The 15885-nt window shown below is 36.3% G+C and overlaps 1 protein-coding gene across 1 annotated transcript; it reads right to left on the reverse strand.

Annotated features, from left to right (window-relative positions):
* Positions 1 to 2114: 2114 nt before the first annotated feature.
* LOC113316016 lies at positions 2115 to 2519 on the reverse strand. The gene has a single exon (XM_026564250.1). It carries the CDS (start codon positions 2517 to 2519, stop codon positions 2115 to 2117), a length of 405 nt encoding a protein of 134 aa, XP_026420035.1.
* Positions 2520 to 15885: the final 13366 nt, after the last annotated feature.

The following is a 15885-nucleotide window of genomic DNA, read 5'->3' on the forward strand; positions in this document are numbered from 1 at the left end:
TGATTCAATAAATGGGATCAACTATTGTTGTTGATTCAATAAATGAGATCAACTCATGGGATTAGTATTTCCTTGGATTAGTATAATTATGTCATTAGTTTAACTGCTTGATTTTTATAGATGTAAATTCTTCAAAATGTTAAATTTGTGGTGCAATGGTAGCATGACTGATTCCACGTCAGATTATGCGTGTTCGACTCACGCCAAATTCTCTCATTCGTATATGTCATTTTGTATCAAACTTTGGTTGTTGCAGGCCATATATAGTTGTTCGACATACATTCTGATTTGTTTTAATGAATGTTATTCTTGTGTTTCTTAAGGATATGTCAGTTTGCAGGTTCCATGTTTATTGGTTTTTACAGGAAACATACTTATATAAATATGTTGATCTCATTTTTTATGGATCAACAACCATTGATGATCCCACTTAAAGGGATCAACTTTTGTTGTTGACCCATTCACTGGGATCAACTTTGATTGTTGATACAATAAAAGAACTGGAATATGTATTAGTAAAGTTATTTTTGAACTTTTATTTTTTGGATCAACTTCAGTTGTTGACGCCAAATTTTGACGGCGGCGGTGGTGGCAGCGATGGCGGAAACAGTGACGACGGCGGCAGCGGTGACAGCAATGATAATGGTGGTGGTGGTGAATATTAATGGCGGTGGTGAAATATTAGTGGTGGTTGTAGTTAGTAAGTGGTGGTGGTGGATTGGTGGTGGTGGTGGCGGCGGTGCTGGTAGTGGTGGAATGGTGGTGGTGGTAGTGGTTGTGAAATAAGAAAAAAAAAATTTAATGGATAAGGATAAGGTTTGTAAATGAAAATAATTATAAGTGAGGCTATTAATGTAATCTATTTATTAATGGATAAGATTTTTAAATGATATGGGTATATTTATTGTTGTATAAAGGTATATTTGTTGGGTGTCAAAACTAGGGGTATTCAATTAATATACCCTTTTACAAATTGGCATTAACACATGCGGGTACAACTCAAGAACTGATGATGTTATACCCGACAATGGAGATGTATATGATATGAAAAAAAATTGAACTTAGCAACAATGATGGAACATATGCATAAAACAAAGAAAGAATAGGGGTAAAGAGCGAGGGATAGTACTGAAAAGGCGGGGGGTCTAACAACCAATATAAATCTATATGGACTAACTCCAATATAAATCCAAGAGAATCAACTAGACAGTCATACTCAATCAAGGAAAATACATCCAAGAGTTATATCTCTCTTTCTCAAATCGATCTGCAATCGAACAGATATGAATCTATGATCCGGATCAATATGAGAAATAACTTGGATGGTACCAAAGACCAATATCCAAGCATTAATCAATTTCAATCAACAACCAAAGGTTGGATTTACCAATTGATTGAACTACGCACAACCTGTGATATTTCAATTATATAGAAAATATAATACGGAAAAGAAATAACACAGACACCAGAAGATTTGTTAACGAGGAAACCGCGAATGCAGAAAAACCCTGAGACCTAGTCCTGATTTGAACACCACACTGTATTAAGCCGCCACAGACTCTAGCATACTACAAGTTAACTTCGGACTGGAATGTAGTTGATCTATAACCAATCTCACACTGATTAAGGTACAGCCGCGTTCCTTATGTCTCTGAATCCCAACAGGACTCTATGCACTTGATTCCCTTAGCTGATCTCACCCCACAACTAAGAGTTGATACGACCTAAAGTCGAAGACTTGATAAACAAATCTGTCTCACATAGAAAAGTCTATTAGAATAGATAAATCTATCTCCCACAGAAATACATACGAATTTTTTGTTCCGTCTTTTGATAAATCAAGGTGAACAAGAACCAATTGATAATCCGCTTATATTCCCGAAGAACAACCTAGAAATATCAATCACCTCACAATAACTGAACTATATGGGTTTTTTTTTTTGGTAAATCCAGATTTCATTAATAAAGAGAAAAAATTACAACATAGTTCATAAGAAAAGAGGTAAGGAACCCCAAAAAACTTACAAACTATTTAAAGCGAAAATACATTACATTTGTAAATTCAATGGAATTTATAAATATGGCCTATTATCAAAACTAAGACCTTCTTCATTTTATAGCAAGCATCCCCATTTTCCTAACGCATCAGTAAAGTGTGAATAAAACGAATGTTTCCTTGCTCTAACAGCTACCCACCTACTCCGAATGAACCGAGGAAGAGCCAAAATATTACTAGAGAAAATCGTAACCGCAGCCAAAGAATCCGTGCGAATGCAAACATTTCCTATACCAAATTTAACTGCCCACTCAAAACCAATAATGACACAAAAGATTTCATCCAAATAGTTTGTTTGAATCCCAAAACCAACACACATCGCACCCAACACACTTAAATCAGCACCACGAGCTATAACACCAGCCCCGACTATATCCGGATTTCCCCTAGACACTCCATCGCAACAAAGCATAATGTCATTAACTTCTGGTGGTTCCCAAAAGCATTCAACAGGCTCCAACATTTTAACCTTCCTATGTACCACTAAAAAAATTCATGATGCATAATTCTTCTACATTGTTGTACATATTACCCTTAAGTCACTTAGAAAAATCATGAACTTGACTGAAAACACGTTTCTGAAAGAAATACCAGCTAACCTTCTTGTTGTTATAGATGAAATTATTGCGCATCATCCACAACTCCGCTCTTATTACCAGAATATCTGAAAGCCACAAATCCTTGAGCATGCGACTCATGCTATTTGCATTTTTATACGCTGTAACCAAATTTGGATGAGCCTTAATGCCAAACGTTTGCTCCAACCAGTTCCAAGCTTTGCATGCGAAACTACATGACCGGAATATGATCCAAGCTCTCTTCTGCCATATTAAATAAACAACATTTGTTTACCACCGGGATTTTGAACCTTCTCTGCACCTTGTCCAAAGTAGCACACGCACTACATAAAAACTTCAAGTTATGATCCCCAAGAGAGGGATAGTGGAACAAATTATTGTGGAATCACAAAGAATGAGACGAAGAGCTTTGTGATTATTTTTTATATATTAACTATCAAAGATAAGTCTCGATCAAGTCTTAGAGAAGATAGTACTCAACACGATAGAACAAAGTAAGATCAGAACATGCAACTATAGGGAAAATAGTTGGGTCTGGCTTTAGAATCCAATGAAGTCTTTAAGTCGTTAACTTATAATTGATTTAGGAAAAACCTAGGTTAAAGGAGAATCAACTCTAGTCGCAACTAGTATCACACAGGAGGTGTGGGGATTAGGTTTCCCAGTTGCTAGATTTATCCCTTATATAATCTTCAAATCAGGGTTTGCAATCAATGTTACCTTGGTAAGCATTCAATATTCACCGTTAGATGAAACCTGATTCAAGATTCAAGATAATATATTTCTACTGTTAGATGGTCTTTAGATTGTTACACACAAATGAAATATACCTTCATTGGGTAACCGTACCTAAATGTGTATATTGAGTTGGCTCAATAATAGTTAACCGAAGTTAGCCATATGAACATTTTTCTCTTAAACTTGTTCATCTTAACACTTCTAGATCAATTGATAATCAAATGAATCTATTTGTGTTACTTATAAAGTTGTTCAATTGTTTATATGCTCATACAAGTATACAAGACACAATTGAAGCAAAATCAGATTGATTCAAAAGAATAAGTTCATGAACATTTTAGCCACGGTTTGCGAAGATTGCATTGATTTATAAATGTATTTGTTCATGAGTATGAAATCATACTTAACCGATTTAAGAACTTGAACCACTTAAGTTTGCAAATGGGTACGCGAACTTAAGTTCCGGACATTGGTCACAAGCCCACAGTTTTGCAAACGGGTACGCAAACTTTAGCTCAGGATCGAATTCAGTTGAAACTGTTTGCGAACGGGTATGCAAACTTGGTTCCCGGACTTCAACAGTTAAATCAGTTTGCGAACGGGTATGCAAACTTAAATACCCTGACTTAAACAGTTGAATAAGTTTATGAACAGGTTTGCAAACTTCCGGTCCTGAATTCCGTCAAAATAGTTCGTACACCAAGTACACAAACCGTAACGTATCCAGACATGGGTTTTAGCTCTTAACTCACATTTCAATCATTGAAACATTCTTAGAAGATTACAATTGTTGTTTCACATAAACTATTAGTTTATAAGAAATTTTCAAGTGATCGAATGATCAATACGAAACATTTCGAGCCTACATCAAATGACTGTCTCACACAAATCATGTAATTATGTTACCAGGTGATTTTCACATGATCATCTGTTAACTTCCATCAATAATAATGATGAACGTTGTTAAAGCAAAAAGCTTACCAATACGTATTTCGAGAAAGATATAAGCGAGTTAAACTCAGCTCGAAATATCAAATGTGTATAATGTAAAGTCTATATAGTTATACGACTTTTGTCTCAATAGGAGACAGAATAGAATATACTTCTGAGTGATAGATGAGTTTAAGTCTCACATACCTTTTGTTGATGAAGTTCCACAAGCTCCCCTTAGTAGTTCTTCGTCTTCAATCAATGAACGTCATGAAGTTTAAAGCTCAACTACACATTATATCCTAATCCGAGACATAGCTATAAGTAGACTAGAAATCAAGACTTATAGTTTTGACAACTAAACTTGACAAACAAGCTTGAGATAGCAACGCTTGCGAATTCGACCGAGCAGTGCTCTAACAATCTCCCCTTTGTCAATTTTAGTGAAAAACTATCGATACATATGGATTACAAAGTAAATAAACTTTGTAGCTTCTCATCCAAATGCTTGATTTCCTTGGTTCTTCAACATTCCTTGAACTTTTCTTCGCTCCAAGTACTCCAGTGATTCTGAACGTGTTCAACTCAGCATCATAGTTGTTGAAGATCCGTATCCATAACAATAAGAAAACAATTATTTACAATTATTGTGATATAATAGTATTATTACACAGCATCAAAGCTCAATTGTATCCCAACCTTGACAATAATATTACGGTTATATGTATCACTCACCCTTAGTCAATACTTCATCTCACAATGAAAACCACTCCCCCTTATATAATGATCCCTAAACCATATGTATATGTAGTGTGAACTATAAAATAATTCTCCCCCTTTTTGTCAATATAAATTTGCAAAGGTACGCAAACTAGCGGGATCATAATGAAATTCTCAAAGAGATACTTCATGACTAAAAGAGAACATACCAACTTTGTTTCGATGATTTCACATAGTCGAAACTTAGTGTATTCATCAAGGAGTTTATAAAGATACAAGATAACTCCTACAATATTTGACAGCTGCACTCCCCATAAAAATTTGGCAATTAAGCATAAGTTCAATTAAGAACTACCCCTCCCCCCACCCCCTCCCACCCACCCCCACCCCCCCACCCCACCATAAAATGTCATTCACGAAAGAACAACAAGAGCGACTTTACTTTTACAAGAAAATAAGGATTTCTTTGGACATTAACAAATCACATGAAACATGAATTTGTATCCAGTAAACTCAATTAAATTAACCACAAGGGAACCTTAATGATTAATTTAATCGGAAATGCTCAACATAAGAAAACTTATGGAGCCACAGAGTACTTTCACATAGAAGTGGATCAGGGAAAGATAAATACTGCGGAATATTCAAAGATTCAGTCTATTTTTCATCAATATTTGCATAATGATATCATAGACTTAAACTTTGACATATAATTCAAAAGATTCATTCTATTTTCCATGAATATTTGCATAATTACATAATAGACTTAACTTTTAACATATATGGTACAATCATAGTTCACGGACGTAAACACACATATCCCATAATATTATTTGCAATATATGAAACCAACACTGCAAAATCATATTCCAAATAACTTAGAATTTAAATAAATAAATCTAAAAACAATGCAAGATGAAAATCGTTGGAAATAGCTATGTGTAATCACAATATATGTTATTCCAAACCCTAGTTATCCTTCTTAAAACACAAGAATAAATTCTCATAAGAAATTTCCTAGACAAAAAAATCAAGTTTCTTTGATAACTTCATACCTTTGGAAGGCTCCATCATAGAAGGTATCACTGATATCCTTGATTCTTTTGACCATGGAGACTCCATGTTCATGGATTAGAACATTTACTTTTCGATCAGCAATACGGGCAAGATACCTAGCTTTGAAGCAGTCCGCGATGAGCTTTTTCTGATTTCATATCAAGATATTTTGATTTTCAAGGATTTTGGTCTGATCATCAATGAGCTGATTTATTTGCAGTTGAAGATTTGCAAATTCAATCTTTGAGTCATTCTGAGAAAGAATTAAATATTTGACAAATTCGCCAATCCATGAGTTGTACTATTTCCTTTCAATCATCTTTTTCAAGACAAGTTCTTGAACTGAATCTCATCCTTTAATGTCTTCTTCCATCTCAAGATTCATCACTTCTTGAGGTCTTGAGGAGTTCTCCATTTTTTTATAAGGAGATAAAAAAAAATATAATATATATATATATATATATATGTTTACGAGAAGAACACCCTTGTTAAGAAAACCCTAGAAGAACTCCTAAGTAAGACATGAACGTTCATGGACTAGTTATAGAAGGTTAATGGATAAAAAGATCCAAAAAATAAGGAAATACGCTCTGTTTTCAGATATATCTTTCCGTCATAGCTCAATAGTTACAAGATTTACTTTAAATAATATTATATGAAAAAGATACATTACTAGGAGTCAAGAAATGACTCAACATTCACAAAAGAAGAAAACGTCTAAATGAAACACAAGACAGATGGTAACCTACAGTAGACTTGAGCATCTCGCAAATATCATCCTTGCAACTCTCGAGTTAAATACAATGACGAAATTACCTAGAGCTAGGTAGTTAAGGGAGATGTAATTCCACCATGAATATTGAGAGATGAGGTGTAAATACCATCTGAATGTTTGAGCCTCATATTCCTTACCTTCCTTCGGTTGTTTATTATCCTAGAGGAATAAGACATAAACCTTTTTGAGTATCCATCAGAAGGATTTTTCTGAGGACTAAATCTAGGACCTCTAGAGATTGGTTCTGAAAAGAGGAGGGTACCTGATGAGTGCCAAATATTGTATATATTTATCCCTTTTTGTTGGCATTTAACTCATCTTTTGCGCATTAATTCTACATTTTATCCCATATTCTGTATTTTCATTGTTTTCAAGAATAAATAATTTTCTTAATTAATTTTGCATTTTTAGGTACTGAATAAATCCTGGTTATCTCACGGAGCGAAAAGAGCAAAGGAACGGCAAAGACTCTCGATAGGAGGAAGCGAAGATTGATGTTTGCAAGAGCCGGATCAATTAGAAGTGGGATTGAAGAGGAAGAATTGTTCTTAAAGAAGATATGGGCTTGGTATACCCAAGGCCCAAAACCCTTACCCAAATCCATTTCCATTATACATACCCATTTCCACGAGAGCCGTCAGATTGGATCCATCTCATCATCCGACGGTCGCCTCATCATTGTGCATCAAACTCCGAAGATCCTGTCAAACACTATAATACCTAACTCCATCTGAAGCCGTCAGTTTTGTTGTATCTCATAATCCAACAATCGTGAAAACCCTCTTTATCGTAGCCGTTCGATTCAATCTATATGGGATCGTCCAACGGATTTTCATCGCCGTACATCAACTCTTGAGGTCTCCGCCTCACACCATAGCAACACATACCCTATTCCCAACCAAACAACCCCTCATCCTAATCCCATCGATCTCTTCCTTCTCATCTTCCCAAAACCAGTTTCTCTCTTCCCCATCGCCTGCAACTCCACTGCCACCACCAGACCTCGAGTTCCACCACCACCACAAACACCCGACAACAAAACCCATCATCCTATTTCACCCATTTCATTAACCCTACCCACTGTTAGGGTTTTGACATGAGAGAACTAGGTTGATGGGAACTGAATTCGTAGCAGAGGAGCAGAAGAAAGCATGGGTCATCGACAAGAAGGACAAGGAACAACAAACAAGGAAATTTGGTGAGTGATTTTGAAAATCGAAAAAACCCTAATTTCAATTTAGGGTTTCGAAAATTTAGGGTTTGTTGTAAACTATAAATATGGATGTTGTTGCCACTGTTAAAACTTGTTCTTGGGTCATCCGAGATACCCCCTAATTGGGTTAATTTCATTTCAATTTCCATTTCAAAGCAATTTCAAGTTCAATTTCAATTTCTGTTCATGTTCTAATTCACAACTAGGGTGAAGATGAAACCTTAATTCCACTGTGTAGGAGACTACAATTCTGGCCTCTCATCACTTTGCTCTCACATTGTATGTCAGGCATACATTGTAGTTAGGATACCCCTGTGATTGAAAGTGCAGCAGCCCATGTTAATTGATTATGGTCCAAACCTTAGACTAGTTATGCTCTAATCAGATAGCTAGTACTTTGGGAGGATAATTTAGTTGCAATTGGAATATCCGACTTAGTCTAGGTTAAGAGGTGGAATCTAAACCCTAGTTTGCCATCAACCTTCCCTGTCATCCACAATTCCATCTTCAACTGTTTAGCTTTGTTTTCTTGTTTTCTTTCACTTGTTTTACCTTCACTGCTCACTTGTTTTACCTTCACTGCTCACTGTGGTGTCTTAACATCACAATCTTTACTTGTTTCACACACTGCCACAATCTTCTTATTTCACCATTTCCACCTCACTGTTCACTGCCCCTAGGAACAAGTTAGCAAAGGAAGCAAGAAACCAAAAATAGCAAATAAGCCCACCTTGTCCCTGCGGATCGACCCGTATTTGCACCACACTACTTTCCGACACCGTGCACTTGCGGTTATTTCCGTGACTCTTTTAGAGAGCCACCAAGTTTTTGGCGCCGCTGCCGGGGACTCGGTTGCGGCGCATTTGTTGTTTTTCTTTGCCTTGCTTTTCTGTGCAGTTGCATATCTTGCATAATTTTCTGCCATTTGCATCTGTCTACCACCTGCATCTCATGCTGTAGTAATAGCATTTTAGCATCTGTAGTTGTAACTTAGTAATCATTTTAGTCTTGTAAATATTAGTTAGTAATCATCTGTAGTTGTTCATTAACTTTGCTACTTAGCTATACCTTGCATCCTAGCATTAGCATTCTGTTCTGTATCATTATCATTTCCATTCTGTGTAGCTGTAGCATCACTGCATCATCTTAGACATTTGCATAATCTCTTCTCAATTGCTTAAACTGCACAACTCTGGAAACTGAAGCTTTTGTTGAGTTAGCAAGTACATGTGCTTCTCCTGCTGTGCTTATCCTGCTGTTGCTCCTGATCCTGCTGCTGCTTGTCTGCAGCTCCTCTCTTGTGCTTTCCCTGCAACCTGCCAGCCTCCCCTAAGCTGCTGCTGCTGATGCTGCCTGCTGAAGCTGGTGCAAGAAAAAAGCCCAACTGGGCCTGCTGAAGTTGCTGCCAAGCTTAACAAGTTGAGCCAAGCCCAACTGGGCCTGAACAAAAACAAAAGCTGCTGCAATTGAACAAGCCCACTTGCTGTTGAACAATTCTGCTGGACTTGCTGTTTGAACTGCAGTAGTGACCCTGCTGCCAAGCTTCTGTTGCTGGGCTGTGCAATAAAGAAACAAAAGCCCAACTGGGCTGTAAGCTGCAGAAGGTGAACCAAAGCCCAACTGGGCCTCAGAAAAGCCAAAGCTTAGGATGATCCAAAGCCCAACTGGGCTTTTGCAACCTAACTGAACAGCTGGGTTGTGCTTCAAAGGTAAGCCTAAACCCATTAAGAGAACCCAACCTGTGGGCTTCCATTTTTAATTTGTGGGCTTGTAATAATTTTTGTTTTTCTTTATTTTTTTTATTTGGGCTTGTAATAATTTTTCTTTTTCTTTCTTTTATGGGTTTGTAATTATTATTGTTGTTTTTATTTTCTTTTATGGGTTGTGCTAATTTATGATAGGATAATTTAAAAAAAAAAAAAATTACTTTTCTCCCATTTTAAAAACCAAAATTTTCGTTTGCTCCCATTTTTTAAACCAAATCTTCTTTTTCTTCTATATCCCATCAAAACAAAAATTTTCCCATTTAAAACCAAATAGTGGGCTTTGTGTCATTTCAAAATGGACCAACCTCGTGCTCTCCATGAATACATGTATCCATCAATACAAATTCCATTATCATGTATTGTATTACCTCAAACCAATAACCCTTTTAAAATAAATGCAAACATGATACAAATACTTCCTATATTTCGAGGGTTCGATTCTGAGAACCCCTATACTCATGTAAGAGAGTTTGAACAAATTTGTCGGACTATGCAACCTGATCATATGTCCGAAGACTCTCTGAAATTGCGTTTGTTTACATTTTCTTTAAAGGAAAGGGCCAAAACATGGTTTTACGGTTTGAGACCACAATCAATCACCACTTGGGAACAACTCACTAATCAATTTTTCCAAAAAATTTTTCCACACCATAGGACCATCGCTATTCGTCAAAGTATCAATTGTTTTGTCCAATTGGATGAGGAAACTGTTTTTCACTATTTTGAACGTTTTAATGATTTGTTGAGTGAATGTCCGCACCATGGAATTGAGAAGTGGAGACTTGTCGTCATCCTCTATGAGGGACTAGACTTTAAATCTCGAACCATGGTTGAGTCTATGTGTAATGGTGAGTTTATTGATAAATCTGTGGATGATGCATGGAATTTTTTAGCCGAGATTGCAGAGAAAACCCATCAATGGGAATCCGTTAGGGAAACAGGAACAACACCACATGATATGAGTCACCCCATGAATTAGAGTTTTATTCTTGTAATAGCTCCGACCTTAGGATTGAAAATTATCCTAGATTGCAAAATGCCTATCATGATGATGATGATTATGATGTTATGTTAGAAGAACATGTCTATACTGAAAATGTTATGGAACCTTTGGGTTCAAATACATTAGGCTTCTCTGCCCCGACCTTAATGCATGATATTTCTTCTAGTATTCCATGTGATGTTTCCCCTGATGTGCCGATACACGAGAATAAATCTGTTGATGATGTTGATAATTCTGATTGTAATCTTGCCAATTTGATTGATGATTGTGAGCATGATGTGACATGTGTAGATGAGTTAGAAGATTTTGATTTGATTGATAATGATACGCCTATTCTTCTACCTAAGTCACAATCTGATGGCCTTCCACCCAACCTAGATTTGGTTTGTACAATTTTAAACCAACTTTTCTGAAAATTCCTAATCTAGGATTGGAACTGTGTGCTCCCAAGTCCTCTTGGACTATTTTGCTTCAAAATATAACACTTTTAAAGAGCCACAGTTGGAAATTGCATGTTTGCCCATCCCGAAAACAGTCCATTATGAGTTAGACCTTTTGAATCCTGAACCCCTAAAATTAAAAGATTTTGTGCTTAAAAGTAAACCTGTTGAACAATTTGGTTTAGGGGTGATTCATTCGGTTTTTCACTCTCACTCCCATTTAAGTCCAATTTTAGTGTTTTGAAACTTTCTTGTCTCTACACTTTTTCTTTTGGGTTGATCCTCAACTCTTTAGACTTTTGGTGTATGGTGAATTTTTTGTATATAATCCAGTAGATAAAATTTCTTAAAAACTTTTGTTCCTTTTGTATATATTTGCTAATCCAATATGATCTCGGCTGAAATATGTTGGATTTTTGCCTTGAATAACGGAGTTTTAATTCTGCTTTCGCCGAAATCGGGTATTCTCTCTCCTTTTACTCTACTCAGCATGTCCCTTTCCATATGTTGCATTTTAATTCTTTCCATATTTTGAAACATTGAGGACAATGTTTAGTTTAGGTTTGGGGGTATAGAGTAGATACCACGATAATTTGCCATAATTGAAAACGAACTCCTTCTTTTTGAAAAAAAAAAAAAAAAAATTGAAAAAAAAAAAAAAAAATTGAAAAATTCCAAAAAAAAAAAAAAAATCAAAATTAAAAATTAAAAAAAAAAAAAAAAAATCATAAAAATGGAGCTCATTTACCTTGAAATGTTGACTCTTGTGCAAATATGTATTTTTATTAGGAGTCTTAGTCTAGATATTTAGGCACCCTGATTCTAGCACAATTCACATAGTGATAAGAAATTTGCACGCGCACGATCTACCAATACATGTATGGCCTCGATCTTCAAGGTGTTTGATAGGAAGTTACGATTGCCAATCACTTTAGAATACTGAACGAAACTTGACTAGCTTGTTCTTTGGTTGGTTGGGATAGAAGGTGGAGGTTACATTAAAAACAACCATCGAATTTAACTGGGTGCATCAAAAAGGGCTACCTCTTGCAAAGTGTCATGTAATTTTTGTTTCTTTTGTTATATCAAAAGTGTATTTCAGTTCATCAAAAAAAAAAAAAAAAAAAAAAAAAAAAAAAAAAAAAAAAAAAAAACGATGTATATATTCAAAAAAAAAAGAAAAAATAAAAAAAAAAAAAAAAAAAAAATCAAGTATTTATCAATTCCATCATCTCTTGTTCCAAAAAAAAAGAGAGTAGTCAATGTAAATAAGAGTCATGTAAATAGTCATCTTTTGTTGTTTCATTGTAATAAGCAAGGAGGGTGTATGCCATTGATGTACAACGCGAGTAATTGTGAAATACCTCCAACTCATTCACAATTCTCGTAAAGTCCGGACAGCTAGCTAGATTTCGACCTCAGTTCTTAGCCTGAGAAACTATCTCTTGGTGATTAGTAGTCATAACTTCAGATCTTTCTTTACACATGTGTAGATACACTTTACACTCTTATCACATGTCTTTTATTTGTTATCAGTGCTAGGATTGTGCCTTCGATAGCTAGATTGACATCTCCATTTTGCTGTGAGCTTAAACTGTTTTGCACATGTCACATTTGATGGAATCTGAGCTATATTTTGTCCTTAGGTTTTGTAGGCACACCTCTGGTAAACCTTCACGAGACTTCAACTCGTCCACTAGGGACACTTAGTGGTTTAAAAGGCTTAGTGCATACGCTAAATGCATTCGAGAGACCAGCGACAGTGGTATAGGTAGGATTTCCTTAGTTTGTTTTTACTTGAGGACAAGTAAAATTCAGGTTTGGGGGTATTTGATGAGTGCCAAATATTGTATATATTTATCCCTTTTTGTTGGCATTTAACTCATCTTTTGCGCATTAATTCTACATTTTATCCCATATTCTGTATTTTCATTGTTTTCAAGAATAAATAATTTTCTTAATTAATTTTGCATTTTTAGGTACTAAATAAATCCTGGTTATCTCACGGAGCGAAAAGAGCAAAGGAACGGCAAAGACTCTCGATAGGAGGAAGCGAAGATTGATGTTTGCAAGAGCCGGATCAATTAGAAGTGGGATTGAAGAGGAAGAATTGTTCTTAAAGAAGATATGGGCTTGGTATACCCAAGGCCCAAAACCCTTACCCAAATCCATTTCCATTATACATACCCATTTCCACGAGAGCCGTCAGATTGGATCCATCTCATCATCCGACGGTCGCCTCATCATTGTGCATCAAACTCCGAAGATCCTGTCAAACACTATAATACCTAACTCCATCTGAAGCCGTCAGTTTTGTTGTATCTCATAATCCAACAATCGTGAAAACCCTCTTTATCGTAGCCGTTCGATTCAATCTATATGGGATCGTCCAACGGATTTTCATCACCGTACATCAACTCTTGAGGTCTCCGCCTCACACCATAGCAACACATACCCTATTCCCAACCAAACAACCCCTCATCCTAATCCCATCGATCTCTTCCTTCTCATCTTCCCAAAACCAGTTTCTCTCTTCCCCATCGCCTGCAACTCCACTGCCACCACCAGACCTCGAGTTCCACCACCACCACAAACACCCGACAACAAAACCCATCATCCTATTTCACCCATTTCATTAACCCTACCCACTGTTAGGGTTTTGACATGAGAGAACTAGGTTGATGGGAACTGAATTCGTAGCAGAGGAGCAGAAGAAAGCATGGGTCATCGACAAGAAGGACAAGGAACAACAAACAAGGAAATTTGGTGAGTGATTTTGAAAATCGAAAAAACCCTAATTTCAATTTAGGGTTTCGAAAATTTAGGGTTTGTTGTAAACTATAAATATGGATGTTGTTGCCACTGTTAAAACTTGTTCTTGGGTCATCCGAGATACCCCCTAATTGGGTTAATTTCATTTCAATTTCCATTTCAAAGCAATTTCAAGTTCAATTTCAATTTCTGTTCATGTTCTAATTCACAACTAGGGTGAAGATGAAACCTTAATTCCACTGTGTAGGAGACTACAATTCTGGCCTCTCATCACTTTGCTCTCACATTGTATGTCAGGCATACATTGTAGTTAGGATACCCCTGTGATTGAAAGTGCAGCAGCCCATGTTAATTGATTATGGTCCAAACCTTAGACTAGTTATGCTCTAATCAGATAGCTAGTACTTTGGGAGGATAATTTAGTTGCAATTGGAATATCCGACTTAGTCTAGGTTAAGAGGTGGAATCTAAACCCTAGTTTGCCATCAACCTTCCCTGTCATCCACAATTCCATCTTCAACTGTTTAGCTTTGTTTTCTTGTTTTCTTTCACTTGTTTTACCTTCACTGCTCACTTGTTTTACCTTCACTGCTCACTGTGGTGTCTTAACATCACAATCTTTACTTGTTTCACACACTGCCACAATCTTCTTATTTCACCATTTCCACCTCACTGTTCACTGCCCCTAGGAACAAGTTAGCAAAGGAAGCAAGAAACCAAAAATAGCAAATAAGCCCACCTTGTCCCTGCGGATCGACCCGTATTTGCACCACACTACTTTCCGACACCGTGCACTTGCGGTTATTTCCGTGACTCTTTTAGAGAGCCACCAGTACCCAAATATACCTTAATCTAAAACTTTTCCACCTATAAGTCCTTTATCCGAAAGTGATTGTCTATGGACAGAGTCGAGACAATACAACGAATCAGTTCACACTTCGTGTGATCGTCTATGGATACGAGATCGATACAATACGGAAACAAGATAACTTGCGTGATTGACTATGGATACAAGATCGAGACAATGCAACAACGAAGTATGATTACTTGATAATAGGTTCAGACTTAACCAAACACTATATGATTGCTATCAAGTAACTAGGAATTAACATTTGTGTATTTTACTTTTAATTATAATAAATTAATTATAATTGCGGAAATAAGAAAAGTAAAAGACACAGCAAGATTTTGTTAACGAGGAAGTCAAAAATGCAGAAAAACCCCGGGACCTTTTCCACAATTGAATACTCTCAGAATTAAGCCGTTACACAAAATCTAAACCAACTTCGTATAGTTGAGACCAAGCAACTAAACCTATAGTCACCTAGATCCCTCGGTATCCCTGCGCCTCCAACTTGCAATAAGTCACACACTTGGAACAATTCCTTTGGTTCGTATTCCAAACATTAAAGGAACAACAAATCTATTCGGTAACAACTCTTTTCTAACAACGTGATATTAGTTTGACAAAAGGCTCTACCGTTTAACCAATAAACTCCTTTGTCGGGTTCTAGATCAATTTATTCAACAACTGCCAAAGTAATTGTTTAGACTATGCAATCAATACTATGAATCACAAATAAATGTATTGATGCCGATCTACGCACCTAATCAATCCAATCTATCAAAATATAAATCGATTATAGTTGGATCCCCAGCCGATCAAATTTTGTGCACACCAAAGATTATAAGTCAAATAAGAAATCTTTTTTGTCTTCAAATCTTCTTAGATATTCAATAAACACCTGCACACAAACAAATTGAATCTCTTGTGATCAATCACACACAGAATGGTGTCTGTTAGCAATGCATTATCACAATACGTCCTTAGATCTACA

This window comes from Papaver somniferum, chromosome 10, assembly GCF_003573695.1.
Source record: "Papaver somniferum cultivar HN1 chromosome 10, ASM357369v1, whole genome shotgun sequence".
Lineage (NCBI taxonomy): Eukaryota > Viridiplantae > Streptophyta > Magnoliopsida > Ranunculales > Papaveraceae > Papaver > Papaver somniferum.